An 18,004-nucleotide genomic window follows, 5' to 3' on the forward strand; every position below is an offset into this window, starting at 1 on the left:
AATGCCCTGCATTTTTTTTTTTTTTTTTAAAGCATCTCTGATTTCTTCTTGCTCTTAAAGAGAGATATCATTTGAGATACAGTTTTCAAACCACTGAGCCCTTTCCCAACTCTGAGCCTTTGCCTTTTTCTCTGCCTAGAATAGTCCTCCCTCCACCTCCATGAAAGGCAGGCTCAGGGCATTTTTCCAACATCAGAAAAACACCACTGTCTTGTCTCCCCTTCCCCACCAGTCACTGGTATCTTCATGTTTATTTCCTTCTTGGCACTTTTCACAGTCTGTATTGATTCCAATCTACCTTTCTCTTTTCTACAGACTGGTTTACTTTCCGTCTCCTACAGGAACACAAACTGCAGGAGAGCAGGCACTATGGCTGCCTTGTTTTCCACTGTATCCCTACAGATTTCTACAATGGCCAGGACACAGGATTAAATCAATTAAATAATTTCCAGAGAATTCCTTGAGGGACAAGTGGTTAGGACTCTGTGCCCGCTGCCAAAGGTACGGGTTCAACTCCTGGTCAGGGAACTAAGATCCTACAAGCCAAACTTTGTGGCCAAAAAATATTTTCTTTTTCAAAATAGCGTAATTTATACTAATTCTTCTATTTACAAATTAAATGTTTTTGCCACAAAAGGGGTTGTAAATTACCAATGTTGCTGTTTAGTCCCTAAGTCATGCCCAAATTTTTTGCGACTCCAAGGACTGTAGCCCACCACGCTCCTCTGTCCATTGGATTTCCCAGGCAAGAATACTGAAGCGGTTGCCATTTCCTTCTCCAGGGGATCTGCCTGACCCAGGGATTGAACCTGTGTCTTCTCTCTTGGCAGGTGGGTTCTTTACCACTGAACCACCATGGAAGCCCATAAATGGCTGATACTCTTTTCAAAAGGCAACATGGTTTATTCCTTTTTTCAAAAGGCATATGTCAATAATAAAAAAAATAAAAAGGAGAAATAAAGTAAACTGATGTCTTTAAATTCTTTTCTGGAAAGGAAAGCTAGACCACTTTGGAACAATATTTTCTAAGGTCATCTTGAAAACACTCTTCAGCATTCCAAATAGTCTTTGTTCTTGAGCATAATCCCCTAGGGTAAGCTGATTCGAAAGAGGATTTGCTTTTCACAAACAATTTACAGAGAACATTTTAAAGTTTCAAGGTCTGTTATGCAAATAGCTTTCTTAAAAAGAGTTTCTATTATTGTTGCTACTATTTAGGCCAAATATTATAAAGAGATTGAGATGAATAAGAAGAGGGACCTTGCTGGCCTTTTAATCACCTGATGCCTTCTTATGTTGGGTTTGCCAAAAATGTTTGTTCGGGTTTACATTACATCTTATAGAAAAACCTGAACAAGCTTTTTGGCCTCCCCAATACATCCACCTGTCTTATCCTGAAAGAAAATCCTGGAGATCAAGGAATGCAAAACAGCAGAGAGGGACATGTTGTTCAACTAGCCTTACTAGGCATTTTAATGGCACAGACAACGTCCTGCTGCTGTCATATTAATATGCATGACTCCAAAGTCCCCGGGTGGGAAAGTTAAGATGAGGAAGGAGTCTCATTGAGGATAAAGTGAAACAATCCTAAATACAAACACAAAAGCCTTAAAGATAATTAACAGTATCAGCTTTTGCTTATGACTACTGGGGGGCTTCCCTGGTAGCTCAGACGGTAAAGAATCTGCCTGCAATGCAGGAGACCCTAGTTCGATCCCTGAGTCAGGAAGATCCTCTGGAGGAGGAATGGCAACCCATTTCGGTATTCTTGCTTGGAGAATCCCATGGACAGAAGAGCTCAGGGGCTGTAGTCCATGGGGTGGCAAAGAGTTGGACATGACTGAGCGACTAACATTATGAGTATTAAACCTTTGATAGACTGATTTAATATCTACTTTAATTCTGTCTCCAAAAAGCCTAGATGGGAAGAAAACTGGGCCTCTATTCATCTAAAACCCCACGGCTATCCTCAGACCCGGGACATGTTTCTCTTCATCTTCTTACTCCTGTTGCTCTGGAAACAGGTGTGCAGCACAGCTGTCTGTGAAAACCTGGGGTCTGCCTGGGGCTCCAGGCTGGTTAGTTCCTGCTTCCCCAACTTCCTGGTTTCCTCCCTCTCTTCTCCTTCCCTTCTCTGTGTTTTTCATCTCACTGTAGTTGTCATAGAAAGTACAGAATATTGAGTACAGAAAAGGTATCTTAGAGTAAATAGACCTTTTTCTCCCTAGGAGAAAAATGTAATAAGGTTATATCTATGAAGACTTAAAATGTAAATGTTATCCCTCCACATAAAGAAAAGAATAAGCACATGAAAATGCAGTTAAAAATAATCTAAAATGACTGCATGGTGATGGTCAAACAATCAAGTGCAGGATCAAAACATGAATGATATTTGTTATTTCTTAAAATAGACCATATAATCACAGAGGTATGTCTACAGTCTTCCACAGACTTGTATTCTCTTGAACTTGATGTTTGTACGATGTTTTACTCATCATTTGATTGTTCCACACTGGCTGACCAAGTAAGGGCCTGGATAAATTTCACATGCATTTATTTGTCTTTATAAAAGTTTTAAGCTGAAATTCTAAAATATGGAAATACTTTGATTCCTTTAGGGTGCCTGAAGAATTGAAAAATGGTTATCTCCCTTAAAATATATCTTTGAAACCATCAGTAACTTCAGGAATACGTGTAATAGGATTCTGTGTACCTGTTTCATAAAAATGCGATAAGAGGTCCTCTTTTTCAATAAAACGCTGATAGAGCCAGTCAGAAAGGTCATCAGTCTCCAGGGGTACATCTTTAACTGGAAAGATTCTATCAAGAGTCAGAAAAAAAGCAAAAACTACTTTAATTCAGAAGTCAAAATCATTCAGAACCACAACTTAGCTTTAGAGTATCCTATATCTACAAAAAATTATTGAGAAATACCTGTCTTTCCATGTTTGTAGGTTTAAGTAGGAATGTTTTTTGGAACAAGTGAAGTTTTAGAATGCAGCTTTCTTAGAACACATTTAGAATACTCAAACGTTAGGCCAAATAATGTATCTTAGCAATGTTCCTTTGTTGGGGATATCTATGAACCAGACAGAATCTGTATTAATTGGTGCCCTTTTGCTAATTATATCAGAAATACTGGTTTCATGACTGAATGTAGTTGTTGGAACATGATTCTGAAGGATTCTGTGACTGTCCTTACTCAACAGGAACTAGACTGGGATGATGAGTGACATATATCTACTGCAAGTGAGAACAGAACAGGGGCCTTGAACAAGTGTTTCTTTCCTTTTTTGTTTTCCAATTGTGAGAAGAAGGTGTTCTTGATTTCTTCATCAAAAGTATAAAGGTGTGGTTTTTAAAGTCTGCAAAACGTTTGTTTGTATGAAAAACACAGCCCCCACTTCCTCTGCCTTTTGTTTCTCCTTCCCCAGAGGAATGGATTTTTCCCTCTTAGTATTTAGCACTGCTGCTTCTTTAGATTTAGGGCTTATGATTTGTTTTTTTTAAATTTTGCAGCTGAGTCCTGTGTATAATCTGGGAACATAGGAAGTATTAAGACCACCTTTTAACACACAAAAAAGAAAAGGGTCATTCCATGGGGAAGTAGCAATACAGGTGTATTTTATTTCACATTTTATTAGTAGACAGATGGGCAGAAAAAGACAAAAATAAACCACTAAAGGGGAAGTTGAACACAAAATTTATCAGATAATCTTTCCTCATAAGTTAAACTGAAGAAAAACATCTACAATTTCAGCTAAGAAAACTATTAAAGTCAGGTGTGTCCTTCTGGTTTCAGAAGAGTTGAAAATTTCATCTGAATCTTTGTAAGAGTTGAAAATTTCATCTGAATCTTTGTAAATGTAAACCTTTTTTCAAAAATCAGGATGGGGGTAGGGTGGGGTGGAGGGTTAATTTTCAGTGGAGAACTACACATTTTCCCCTTCAATCACTTACTATGTATTTTCCAAACAGAAGGAAACTGGGATATAAAGAAGCAAGTAATTACCGGGAAAGAAGAAGAGACTACAAAAAAGCCTGGCTAACAGAAAAGAACTCTAGAATGATGTGAAATGCAAGTGGGGAAGACTGTGAGAAGCAATAACAAAATCACGATGATACACTTTGTCCACCGGTGGCTCAGACGGTAAAGCGTCTGTCTACAATGCAGGAGACCCGGGTTTGATCCCTGGGTTGGGAAGATCCCTTGGAGAAGGAAATGGCAATCCACTCCAGGACTATTGCCTGGAAAATCTCATGGACAGAGGAGCCTGGTAGGCTACAGTCCATGGGGTCGCAAAGAGTTGGACACGACTGAGCGACTTCACACATTCACTCGCTGACGATCACAGATGAGGGTTAAGCTCCTTTCTCTTCCTAACCCACCACACAGGCACATCCTTTCCATCTTCCCATGCACTCGTATGGTCATTTTAATTATCACAATATTTGATATTTACATTATTATAATCATGTAAGTATATTCAAAGGTAAGTCACTCAGTCGACTCAGTCGTGTCTGACTCTTTCCGACCCCGTGGTCTGTAGCCCACCAGACTCCTCCGTCCATGGGATTCTCCAGGCAAGAATACTGGAGTGGGTTGCCATTTCCTTCTCCAGGAGATCTTCCCGACCCAGGGATCAAACCCAGGTCTCCTGCATTGCAGGCAGACGCTTTAACCTCTGAGCCACCAGGGAAGCCCATTCAAAGGTAAACCAGGCGGTAAATCAAGGCTATGTTTCCTCTCATCTCCAATTTCTGTTCTCCCTAGACTGAGCAATTTGCATTGTTTCCTAGGTAGACATAACTAATTCAACCATAAACTATGGACCAATGAAATAAAATCAAATATCTAGATCAGGTCGACAAACTTTTCCTTAAAGGGCCAGAGAAAAAATATTTAGACTTTGCAGGCTATTAAGATCTTTGTCACAACTATTCTACTCTGCTTTGTGTAGTGTGCAGGCAGTCACAGACAAGGTATAAATAAATTAGTGTAGTTGTGTTCAAATGCAACTTTATTTAAAAACCAGGCAGTGGGCCACATGGACTCGGGTCTAGATCGTCTCCCAAGGGATCCACTCGCATTAGACATTCTTTCAATTTCACCTTCGTGAGGAAATTTCAGCAAGGTTCTGGATGTGTTGCCTGTAGTTTTCATCCTGCAAAGGCCCTTCACTGTCATCCTGGTGAGTCTTCATATTCCTAAAGTGGATTTAGTGCTGTCTGTATCTCATGTCTTACTTCTCTGCTTACTCCACATTTTGATGGAGTACACCCCTCCAGTAGTTTCCTGAGAAAAGGCATTTGAAATCTTGCGTTTCTGCCAATGTCTTTTTTTCCGTCCTCATATCTGATTGATAATTTGACTAGATATAGGATTCAGAGTTGAAATTCATTTTTTTTCCATCTGTCTTTTTGTCCTTTCTGAGAGATTTCTTATTTAAATTTCAAACTTTTACTGAGTTTTACTTTTTTTTTATCATACTTTTAGTTTCTGAGAGATCTGAGTGTTCCTTTTTTTTACAGAATGCTATTATTGTTATAATATTTCATCTCTATGAGAATCTCATTTCTATAACAATTATCATGGGAATTTTAAAACATTCACAGAAATAGAGAAAAGGGTTAATGAACTCTCATGTACCATGAGGATTTTGGAAGCCATACAGTCTGTTTCTCACATGACCCTCCTATGTTCGTTTTTGTCTCCATCTTTAACAGTGGAGGCTGATCAGATTCCCAGTTATCTGGGGATTCTCTGTTGCTCATGCACATTTACAGATGTGGGACTACACAGCTGATTCAAAGTTCTCTGCCTGTGAGTAGAGTTTGTTGACTGTCAGTCACCCTGAGGATTATCTGACTGGGCCATTTAAATTGGTCTTTCCTCTTGAATTCGCCCTTTACTCACAGAAAGATCCTCGAATTTCCTGCTAAGAGAGAGGAAAGGCCTTGTTGCTAGTTTTCTGGCAGCAGAGCAAGGTGAAGGCTGGGAGTCTCAACACTCAGCACACAGACATCACCTAACCCTGCTATTCTCGTCTCATTACGGGACCTCTGCCTCAGCTGCACCTGGGGTTCCAGAGCAGGCCTCCAGTATTTGCTAGGGCAGGGAAAGAACAAGAGCCCAGGAATGGCATGCAGGATGGGGGTTCTGGGGTTCTTTGCTGCTGCTGCTGTTGCTGCTGCTAAGTCGCTTCAGTCGTGTCCGACTCTGTGCGACCCCATAGACGACAGGCTACCAGGCTCCCCCATCCCTGGGATTCTCCAGGCAAGAACACTGGAGTGGGTTGCCATTTCCCTCTCCAATGCATGAAAGTGAAAAGTGAAAGTGAAGTCCCTCAGTCGTGTCCGACTCTTAGCAACCCCATGGACTGCAGCCTACCAGGCTCCTCCATCCATGGGATTTTCCAGGCAAGATTACTGGAGTGGGGTGCCATTGCCTTCTCCCTGGGGTTCTCAGTTCTCCTTAAACAGATTTCAACCAGTCTTCCCATGTTTAGCAACTTTCCACCTTATTTCCACAGGTGCTGATGCTGCCAACCTCTTGGCTTTTCAAAAGAGGGAGTAGACTCAACTCAAGTCCACTTTCATGCCCTTCCAAAACCCCAGTAAAATACTAGAGAGGTTTTTCAAGGGTAAACTCACAAGGATGGGGTGAACACTAGGAATGACAATAGCAACAAAACCTGGGATGTTGGAAAAAAGAGCAGTAAATAAAGTAACAGGTCCCAAGCCAGCTTTACACATATTAGTGTGTGTGTGTGTGTGTGTATCTTTTACACCATGGAGGCAATAAAAAAGCCAGCTTCAAGCCAGCCATATAAATCTAAAAGGACAGCTGTTACAAGTATTATAAAAATGAATTCTTGACAGAGTTCTTTTAATATCAAAATTTATATAATCAGAGGAGTAGAGACAGAGAGAGAAAATTTCAAGAGGAAGAGTCCGTGGGATATTTAAACAAGTGTGTTTTCCCTTCTCTTCAAAGGATAATTTCTATCTTTGAATTATAAGAAACCCTCAAATTAGAAATAATAGTCCAAGAATTCCATTGTCTCTTTCTTCTTTCCCCATTTAAACTAAGAAAGCAGATTCCTATGAGGGAAGTTACTGAGGATACACAAGCTCCTAAGAGTGCTTGCAGACTACTTCCCCTACACTGTACATGAAATCCTGCAGAATGAACCATTAGACAAACACATTTCTGTGGAAAAATGTTCTCAGTGTTCACTAGATAATAGTAACTTCACATTTTCTCATCCCCCTGTATATTTGCTCGTCAGTTACAAAAGGCCTACCACCCTATCTCAAGCCTGGATCTCCACTTAAAGTGAGTTTTTAAGAGGGAGATAATTAAAAACAAAAGTCAGTTTTGTGAAGTAGTTTTTCCTAACTCCTTTTCTCCCCTAAGAAGTCCCTTTGGGTGCTTGGTTGCATGAAACAGTCATTTATATATAAGGACTGAATGTCTGTATCAAACTATTTTATAATCTTAATTTGCAGGTAGGAAGATGAATTAATGCAAATGATGACAATTTTGTTTTTACCTTCTCTATATTTACACTTCCGATTTTCTTATCACGTTTCTAAGACCTCTAGTACAATGTTGAATAGAAGTGGTGATAATGAGCACCCTGCCTTTCATTTTTGATTTTTCAGGGGGAAATATTCAGTAGTTTACCATTTAATATGCTTGCTGTAGATTTCTTTGGTAGATAACATTAATCAGATTAAAGAAATCCCCTTCTATTCACAATTTGCTAAAAGTTTTCTTTTTTATCATGAATAAGAGTTGCACTTTTATCAATTTTTTCCATCTGTTGAAATGCTTATATAATTTCCTACTTCTGTTAATGTGATTAATTAAAGGGATTACTTTTAGATATTTTTTCCATTTGTAGATTTTATTTCTATATTACAGACACATGCCCTTTATCAGATAAATGTACTGTTAATATCTTCTATTCAGTGGGTTCATTATTGCATATTATAGGTCCTCTTATACAATATTGTAAAAGTGGTGATAAAAAGCTTCGTTCTTAGAGTTTGGGACTGACACATACACACTGCTATACTTGAAGTGGATAATCAACAAGGTCCTACTGTACAGCACAGGGATCTCTGCTCAATGTTATGTGGCAGCCTGGATGAGAGGGGAGTTTAGGGGAGAATGGATACATATATAAGTACAGTGGAGTCCCTTTGCCATCCACCTGAAACTATCACAATATTGTTCATCAGTTATAGCCCAATACAAAATAAAAAGTTTCTTTTTTATTTTTAAAAAGCATCATTATCTTATTCCTGATCTTGGAAAGAAATATTTCAGAATATCATCCTTTAATATGGTGTTTTCTGAAGAATTTTGTAGATATCCTTTATCAGAATGAGGAAAGTCCTTTCTATTCTAAAAATCTACAAAGAGTTTCTATCATGAATAGGTATTTATATTTAGTAAGTGATTTTATTTAAAAATCCAAACTTATTTTGAATGTTGAGCCAAACTTTCATTCCTGAAATATATGCTCTCAGTACATAATATGATGAATTTAAAATATTTTGCTGGGTTACTCTTATATCCATAATCATGTAAGAGATTTGCCTTTAAATATTCCTTTCTTATAATATCTTTGGTTCAGGTTTTGGTATCCAAGTTATGCTGGCCTCATAAAAGAAGCTAGGAAGTATTTCCTCTTTTGGATGCTCTGGAATAACTGCACTTAATATCCTTTAATTTTCCTTTTTAATGACTACAGAATCTGAGGTAATGTTCCCCTTTTCATTCCTGCTATCGATAACACTGATCTTTTTTTCTTGATCAGTCTTGCCAGAAGCTGATCACGTTAATGTTTTCAAAAAATAAAAATTTTTATGTCATTTTTCTTTCTATTGTATGTTTTCTATTTCAGTAAGTTCTCCCTTATTATTCCCTGACTTCTACTATTTTAGGATTACATTTGCTTCTTTTTTTCTAACTTCTTAAAATAGACATTTAGATCACTGATTTTTAACTGTCTTCTTTTTTAATAGAAGTGTTCTTTTTGCTTTTCTTTATATTATTATTTCTGGCTGTGCTGAGCCTTCAGTGTTTCACGCCGGCTTCCTCTAGTTGTGGAGAGCAGTGTGCAGGCTCCCCGGGCGGCTCTTCTTGTTGTGGAGCGCAGTTTCTAGGTGCGCAGCCTTCAGCAGTTAAAGCACGCAGGCTCTGTGGTTGCAGCTCAAGGGCTCCAAAGTGCAGCCTCAGTAGTTGTAGTGCACAGGCCTAGCTGCTCCATGGCACCTGGAACCCTCTCAGACCAGGGATTGAACCTGTGTCCCCTGCACTGGCAGGCAGATTCCTATCCACTGTGCCACCAGGGAAGTCTCTAACAGAAGTTTTTAAGGCTGTACATTTTCCTCTAAAATACAGATTAATACAGATTAAGTTGTACCCCATAAATTCTTACAGATCATATTTTCACAATCATTCTGCTAAAAATATTTTCTACTTTCATTGTAATTTCTTCATACATGGTAAGCCGTAAATTCCTCCTATTCTCTACCACTTGATGTGAAGATCCAACGCATTGGAAAAGACCCTGATGCTAGGAAAGATCGAAAGCAAAAGGGGAAGAGAGTGGCAGAGGATGAGATGGTTAGTGTCACCAACTCAATGGACATGAATTTGAGCAAACTCCAGGAGACAGTGAAGGACAGCAAAGCCTGGCATGCTGCAGTCTATTGGGCTGCAAAGAGTCTGACACAATTAGTGACTGAACAATAACAACCACCCTACGGATGGACAGTTTCTCATTTTTTTGTTACAGCATTGTGCAAATGCCCATTCATAGGTGTATATCTATATGATAAAATTACAGAAGTGAAACTGCTAAGTCAAAGGTTAATTTTGAAAGATTTTGCTACATTATCTTCATAAAGATTATACCGATTTATATTCCTACTAGCAACTTATGAGAATGCTTCTCAGAGAAAGATTTTTAAACTGGAGAAGAACGAAATCTGAAGGCTCTGATTTAGGTTGTAGAAGATGATGAGCAGTGTTTCACAACTCAATTCAGTTCAGTCACTCAGGCGTATCCAACTCTTTGTGACCCCATGGACCACAGCACACCAGGTTTCCCTGTCCATCACCAACTCTTGGAGCTTGCTCAAACTCGTGTCCATTGAGTTGGTGACGCCATCCAACTATCTCATCCTCTGTCATCCCCCTCTCCTCCCGCCTTCAATCTTTCCCAGCATCAGGGTCTTTTCCAATGAGTCAGCTCTTCGCATCAGGTGGCCAAAGTATTGGAGTTTCAGCTTTAGCATCAGTTCTTCCAATGAACATCCAGGACTGATCTCCTTTAGGATGGACTGGTTTGATCTACTTGCTGTCCAGGGGACTCCCAATAGTCTTCTCCAACACCACAGTTCAAAAGCTTCAATTCTTTGGCACTCAGTTTTATTTATAGTTCAACTCTCACATCCATACATGACTACTGGAAAAACTATAGCTTTGACTAGATGGACCTTTGTTGGCAAAGTAATGTCTCTGCTTTTTAACATGCTGTCTAGGTTGGTCATAGCTTTTCTTCCAAGGAGCAAGCATCTTTTAATTTCATGGCTGCAGGCATCATCTGCAGTGATTCTGGAGCCCAAGAAAATAAAGTCTGTCACTGTTTCCATCATTTCCCCATCTATTTGCCATGACATGATGGGATAAGATGCCATGATCTTTGTTTTTTGAATGCTGAGTTTTAAGCCAGCTTTTTCACTCTCCTCTTTCACTTTCATCAAGAAGCTCTTTAGATCTTCTTCACTTTCTACCATAAGGGTGGTGTCATCTGTGTATCTGAGATTATTGATATTTCTCCTGGCAATCCTGATTCCAGTCTGTGTTTCATCTAGCCCAGCATTTCACATGATGCACTCTGCATATAAGTTAAATAAGCAGGGTGACCATATACAGTCTCAACATACTTCTTTCCCAATTTGGAAGCAGTCCGTTGTTCCATGTTGGGTTCTAACTGTTGCTTCTTGACCTGCATACAGATTCTCAGGAGGCAGGTAACATGGTCTGGTATTCCCATCTCTTTGAAAATTTTCCACAGTTTGTTGTGATCCACACAGTCAAAGGTTTTGGCTTAGTCAATAAAGAAGATGCTTTTCTGCAACTCTCTTGCTTTTTCTATGATCCAACGGATGTTGGCAATTTGATCTCTGGTTCCTCTGCCTTTCACAACTGGGATATGCCAATTTGGGGACACATTCTTAGGAACCCACCTATGAGCTCTCTTTAAGAATACAGACACCTTATGTCTTCATTTCAATATTAACCTTAATACAAATATTCCGAGTCTTACTTACAGAGAAACACATTAGCACTGCCATCTGACTTCAGAGCCTATGTCTATAGTCACTTTAGGGCTTCCCTGGTGGCTCAGAAGGTAAATAATCCGCCTTCAGTGCAGGAGACCCCGGTTTGATTTCTGAGTTGGGAAGATCCCCTGGAGAAGGGAACAGCTACCCATTCCAGTACTCTGGCCTGGAGAATTCCATGGACTGAAGAGTCCATGGGGTCGCAAAGAGTTGGACACGACTGAGCAACTTTCACTTAGTGAATTATTTAGATGAATTTGTTGAGCACTGACATCTTTTGGAGAGGGGCATGGCAACCCACTCCAGTATTCTTACTTGGAGACTCCCATGGACAGAGGAGACTGGCGGGCTGCAGTCCATGGGGTCGCAGAGAGTCAGACATGACTGCGCGACTGGCACTACACTACACTGGCACAACGCAGTACAACTTTAAAGGCATAAGGGCCGGGGAAGTTTAACAAGGGCACCCTTAGGAGCAAAACCTATTCTTCCACCTCTTAAAGGTCACCTCTCCTGTGACTTTTTAATATCCATTAAAATAAATGTTTTAAATAAAATAAAACAAGAGGAGTTCTGCTTCTTGAAATGGTAGAGTAGTTCACAGGTAATGGTTATAAATTCTGGACAAAATGCAAAAAGTAATTAGTGGAAGGCACTGGAGAGTAACTAAAAGCAATCGGATATTAGAGGAGAGTCAGGAAAGACAGGAGAGTAGGAGAAACAGGAAAGTAGGTGTGTTTTCCATTTTTTACAGCTCTTTACCTCAAAATAGTTCCTAGTTAGAGCCACGCAAAGAATCAAGACTTATATAAGAACATGTCGTCTCACTCATTGAAGAATCAGAGGACAGATATTAGGGTGACCATAACATTTGAAAAGTGAGGAATCTCAGACAGAAGTAAGCACTGAGTGGGAACCATGCCTTCTGAGTCTGCTCCCCACTTGAATTTCTGGGTGACTCCTGAACTATGTACGTATGGGGCAGAAGCCAGCAAAATAAAGCCAGCACAGTGCTGGACACAAGAGAGATGCCCAGAGCTATGCAGGAAATTCAACTACTCAGGAAATTTAATCATTTGTTTCTTTTTGTTTTTTTCAAATTAAATGTCCTTAATATTTGGATTTTTAGGAAAATCAGTTAGTCATCCTGATACTAGAGGGATGTTTTATTTGTTTCTTTCATTGAAGTGTTTTTTTTTTTTAATTGAAATAGAGTTGATTCATGGAATGTTTTAAAATTTAAATTTAAAAATCAAAGTTTGTTTTTTAAATGAATGGTATTAGAAATTACTGACTTCTTACTTTTAGATAGTTTAATACTGTCTTAACACAGTTTTGTGATATAAGTGGTGTTCTTTAAACTCTTTATCTACCTCTACCACACTGAGTACAGTCAAATGGTTTGGGGAGTTATCTAGATTACTTTTTAGCCCCTAAAAATACACTATTTCTATAAATAAAAAAGCAGGTCTAATCAACCTGAGGATAATTTAGCAAGAGCTAACTTGGAAATAGTTTTTATTTGGCAAAACTAATACAATTATGTAAAGTTTAAAAATAAAATAAAATTAGAAAAAAAAATAAAAAATAAAAATTAAAAAAAAAAAACATCTTTATAAGGAGGAAAGTGACATTAAAAATAAGGCTGAAAGAGGAAGTTTGGGTTTACCAACTTAACTCGTGAAAGACTGTGGTGAGGTTGGTGAAGTATCTATTGCTTTAAATGGGGTGAGTGTCAGGGAGTGGGGCCGTGTTTTAACAGAAAATCTACCCTACCATCTGCCTAGAATAGCTTGGACTTTCTCTTGCTTTAAGAGGCAGCCAGGAGGGAAGACCAAATGCTCGCTCAAGAGCAGTCAACAGCTATTAGTCTGATTGTTTGGTCACCATGGGATTAAAATATTAAAATGACTAATCTCCTAATATGGCAGAGTGTCAAATGCACTGAATACCAGTCCTCTTGGAATCAAATAAAAGGAGTTCTTGTGGGATATAAAGAAATAAACCTTTGCAATAGCAATAGTTATCCAATTGAGAAACTGGCTCCTAGTGTTCCAGAAATAAAAATTCTTATTAATAGTAATCTAGAATGTGCTCCTAAATACAGAGTATTCCACCAAAAAGCATAGGGTCAGATTTAGGATCACTAGATAAACTATATTAAAAAAAAAAAAAAAAAGACATAAAATAATGCTTAGCAGCTGACACCTCTATACCTTACCTTCTCATTAGAATGTTTGAATTTTCATGCCACAAAGACTCCAAAATGTGAGCTAACAAACAACATGGCTAAACCCTCAATTCAATTATGTCAATGGTATGTTAGGAGCCAATAAGCACTGAAGAAGATAAACTGCTGATGCTTTCTTAAACTAAATAATCTAGCAGAGGGACAAGGAAAGTAAATAATCTAACATTAGAATATGGTAAACGTTATATTAGGATTTTCAGAGAAGGAAATGGCAACCCACTCCAGTATTCTTGCCTGCAGAATTCCATGGACAGAGGAGCCTGGCGGATTACAGTCCATGGGGTTGCAAAGAGTTGGACATGATTGAGCAACTTTCACTATATAAGGACTTGCATGTAGTTTTCAAGAGTCAGAGTACTATTAGGTTCGTGGTGAAAAATAATAGACCTATTTTTTCTCTCCTCAGATACCTATTTCCCAGATACAACCTCTTTCAACTTTATTTTGCTGTTCACTTCCACATTGCTTATATAACATGCTACACTGTCCAATTTAAAATGTATTCATCAACTTCCTAACAGGAAAGACAAGGACTTGGCTCTCTTCTACCTTTGTTCTCTCTTTGACTTCCTCCTCCTCTCCTGCAGTTAGTAATTCCTCCTTGGTGCCAACTCTGCCCTTTGTAACTATGCTTATTAGATTATGTTCTGTTTATTTTTTTACGCGTCTGTTTACTCTATCAGACTGTGCTGTACTCATCTTTGCATATCCAGTGTATAAATCAGTGCCTGCTCCTCTGTGAAAACTCAAATTTGCTGAACTTAATTAAATTCAAAGTAATCTGCCAGGGTAAAACTTGATGAGGTGCATCTGTAGACAGCCATCAACAACACAACACGGTTAACTGACACAAGGGTAGTATGACAAGAATAGCTCAGAAATACGGAAACTACTTGTCACCAAAAATAGATTTATGGACAAGAACAGATCCTGTCAAACTTAACACATCAGAATATCTCCGAGTACTCAGTTCCCAGTTTTGCTTTGAGTCATCGTCCTTAGGTAAGCTGCTCAGGCCTCATCCTCAACATACTAAGGAATAATATTTAGAGCTTCCTCCTGGATCCACTAGAAAAGTTTTTTTGTTTTTTTTTTTTAAGCCACTCAGCTATCTGAAAAAAATAATTGAGCAACTCAGATATAAACTTTTACTCACTTCAGTAGAGGAATAAATCAAGGCTCTATGGTAGCAAACCTGGGATCACACAGGAGAGAATTCAGAGTGACTTTAGGGTTTATGTTTAAAGAAAGATAGCAAATACTCAGCACCTAGATCACTGCCTCCCTTCATGTTCAGGAACAACTGAGCCAAACAAGAAAAGTAAATACTCTAAAACCAGAATGTGGTTATATAAGGACTTTAAAGAATTTCTGGGTAAGTTTAAGTGAAGGGGTGTGCATGTCTACTTAGGATACAGGATACATGGAAAAGGTATCACTTGAGTCCTGCTCCTTGTAACAGTCAAAGCTATAGCAAACCAACATGCCATTGAGGGCATAAACAATGAGATGGCATTGTTTATACCTCAAATTTATTCATTATATCTTTTTTGTGTTGCATCCTTTGAGACACAAATGCTTGCTGAATGAACTGAACTATCCAGTAAGCAAAATATAACACTGGTGAGAATCATTACTGTGTTTTCAATGAGTCTAATGACTTCTTAATATTTTTGCTAAGACTTTCTTTTTTAAAGAGTAGTTTAAGGTTCACAGCAAAACTGAGGAGAAGGTACAGAGATTTTTCTGTATCTCTCTAAAGACTTAAAAAATTTTTTTTTAATTTTGAAATAATTTCAGACTCAAAGCAAAGTTACAAAAATACTGCAAAGAATTCATATATGTGCTTCAATCATATTCCTAAAATATCATTATTTCTCATATTTACTTTATCATCTTTCCATATATATTTTTTCCTGATCTATCTATATAGTCTTTCCTCAACTTTTGAGAGTAAGTTATAGATGGTGCGTCCCCTAAAATACTTCCATGAATGTTTTTTAAAAATACAAGAACAGTCATTCATATAACTATGCTTCAATGATAAAAATCAGGAAATGAACACTGCTACTATTATGTAATTTACAATCTACAGATTTCATTCAAATTGTGCTGTGTTCCACTAATGTCTATAACAAAAAAAGTAAAGAAAAAAGACAGAAACAAAGGAATAAAGAAACAAGAAAAGAAAGAAAGGGGAAAAAAAGGCACCATGCTTTAGGAAAAGGAGAATAGCAGTGAAATAAAAAAGATAGGGTAAAGTATCAGTATCAATAAAGGGAGTATTTAATAAGCAGACATATTCTAGGTAAAAAGTATTGAAATCTGAGCTAGGTTATGGCATTTAGATAAAAAGAGAGAACAGAAACAAACATTACAGAAGTAACTTTCATAGGAACTGGCAGCTGAATTTGAGAAAGAGGATAAAATTTTAAAGTGGAAGAGTCAAAAAACTCCAAAATTTTCATTCTGGGTGAGGGTAGAATTATGTTAACATAAACCCCAAAAGGAAAGAAACAAGTTTGTGTGAAGGAAAATGAGTTCAGTTCTAGACATATGAGGTTCAAAGAAGACAGGGTATCCAGGTGGAGGAAAGAAAGCCAAGTGAGGATGTGGAACTTGGGAGAAAGACTGAGAGCCAGAGGTACATCTACACAGGCTCCATTTCTACATACTCTCCTGTTATGAACCTCTTTCACAGGAGAAAAAAGAGAAGACTGAAAACAGGATTCTAGAGAAGGTCTATATTTAAGTAATCTGTGTGTGTGCGTGTGTGTGTCTGTGTGTGTATTCCTGTATTAAATGGAAAGTTAGACAAAAAGACCTAGTTAGCCTTTCCACTTTACAGATCCAATTCAATGACTTTAAGTAACTATAAAATATAAAATATAAATACTGATCAGTGAGAGTTATGCTTAACCATTATTCAATTAAAATTTAAACTCTAAGAATTTTTTTTAATTTGGAAGCTATAATATTTCCAACAAAACTTCCTTAGAAAACAAAAAGCATTTTTTGAATACCAATGGCGGTAACTATGCTTGACTCTAGAGAAATCTGAAAAAGAAAATATGAACCCCCAGAGGGTCAAGGAAGAGAGGATAGAGCTTCATTTCCAAAGCTTACTCTCTCCAGATTCATACAATGAAAATAACTTAGCAAATTAGATTTTAGGTTATTAGCTTCTTGGTTCTGTGTTAACAGTAAAAAATCTCTTTCATGTATAACTTCTTATAAAAATTTGAGATGAAATTAAGCATATCTTCTAAGTAGAGGATGGAGATTTTATCTTATTTGAAATGATGATTCACCTCTTTCAAATCAACTTCATTACAGAAACACAGAATTCAATCCATAATACAGTCAAATCTAAATTAAGACCACTTATTTAATGTCAGCATCCTGAATTGTGTCAAACTAAAATGTTTTGTTTTCTTAAAGAAGAAAGACAAAACTGCTGGGGCAGAAAAGAAAAAATAACTTGGGGGTGGTGAACATCAATTAAAAACAGCCAAGCAGAACTAAAAACCTGAAGGTTAAATTTAATGGGTAACTTTCCATTTTCCAACTGGAAGCTTTGAAAAAATCCAGACTTTTCCAGAGTAAAGCTAGGGCACAGAGGCAAAGCAGTAAAAAACAAGAGATGACAAGAAAAGTAGATAGAAAGAAGAGAATCATTAGATAGCAAAACTAGAGGTGAAATGAGTGATAACTATGGTGATAAGGAAAAGTTCTATAAGAAAAACTAAAGACAGGACAATGTTTCCTTTTGCTATTAAAAAAAGTCACTTTCAGTTCAAGAGGCAATTTAATGACCTTACTTTCAGATGAGTAATTTGGGGGCTGAGGGTGGTAAACCTCTAAACCTGCATCATTAGTACCTGGTGTGTACCACTTAGGTGTGTATTACTTAGTTACAGTTACTGAGAAAAGTGATCTGAAACCTCAGTATGTTGAATAACTTATGAAATTAAAAGACGCTTACTCCTTGGAAGGAAAGTTATGACCAACCTAGAGAGCATATTCAAAAGCAGAGACATTACTTTGCCAACAAAGGTCCATCTAGTCAAGGCTATGGTTTTTCCTGTGGTCACGTATGGATGTGAGAGTTGGACTGTGAAGAAGGCCAAGCACCGAAGAATTGATGCTTTTGAACTGTGGTGTTGGAGAAGACTCTTGAGAGTCCCTTGACTGCAAGGAGATCCAACCAGTCCATTCTGAAGGAGATCAGCCCTGGGTGTTCTTTGGAAGGAATGATGCTAAAGCTGAAACTCCAGTACTTTGGCCACCTCATGCGAAGAGTTGACTCATTGGAAAAGACTCTGATGATGGGAGGGATTGGGGGCAGGAGGAGAAGGGGACGACAGAGGATGAGATGGCTGGATG

General features: G+C 38.1%; 1 protein-coding gene across 1 annotated transcript in view; it reads right to left on the reverse strand.

Moving 5' to 3' along the window:
• Positions 1-18,004, reverse strand: part of LPGAT1 (lysophosphatidylglycerol acyltransferase 1) — an 85,015-nt gene that overhangs the window by 7,347 nt on the left and 59,664 nt on the right. The window contains exon 6 of the mRNA XM_010853020.1: positions 2,714-2,820. Coding sequence (XP_010851322.1) covers positions 2,714-2,820 — 107 coding nt within the window. The remainder of the gene's footprint in view (positions 1-2,713; positions 2,821-18,004) is intronic.

The sequence above is a fragment of the Bison bison genome, unplaced genomic scaffold (genome assembly GCF_000754665.1).
Source record: "Bison bison bison isolate TAMUID 2011002044 unplaced genomic scaffold, Bison_UMD1.0 scf7180017864322, whole genome shotgun sequence".
NCBI lineage: Eukaryota > Metazoa > Chordata > Mammalia > Artiodactyla > Bovidae > Bison > Bison bison.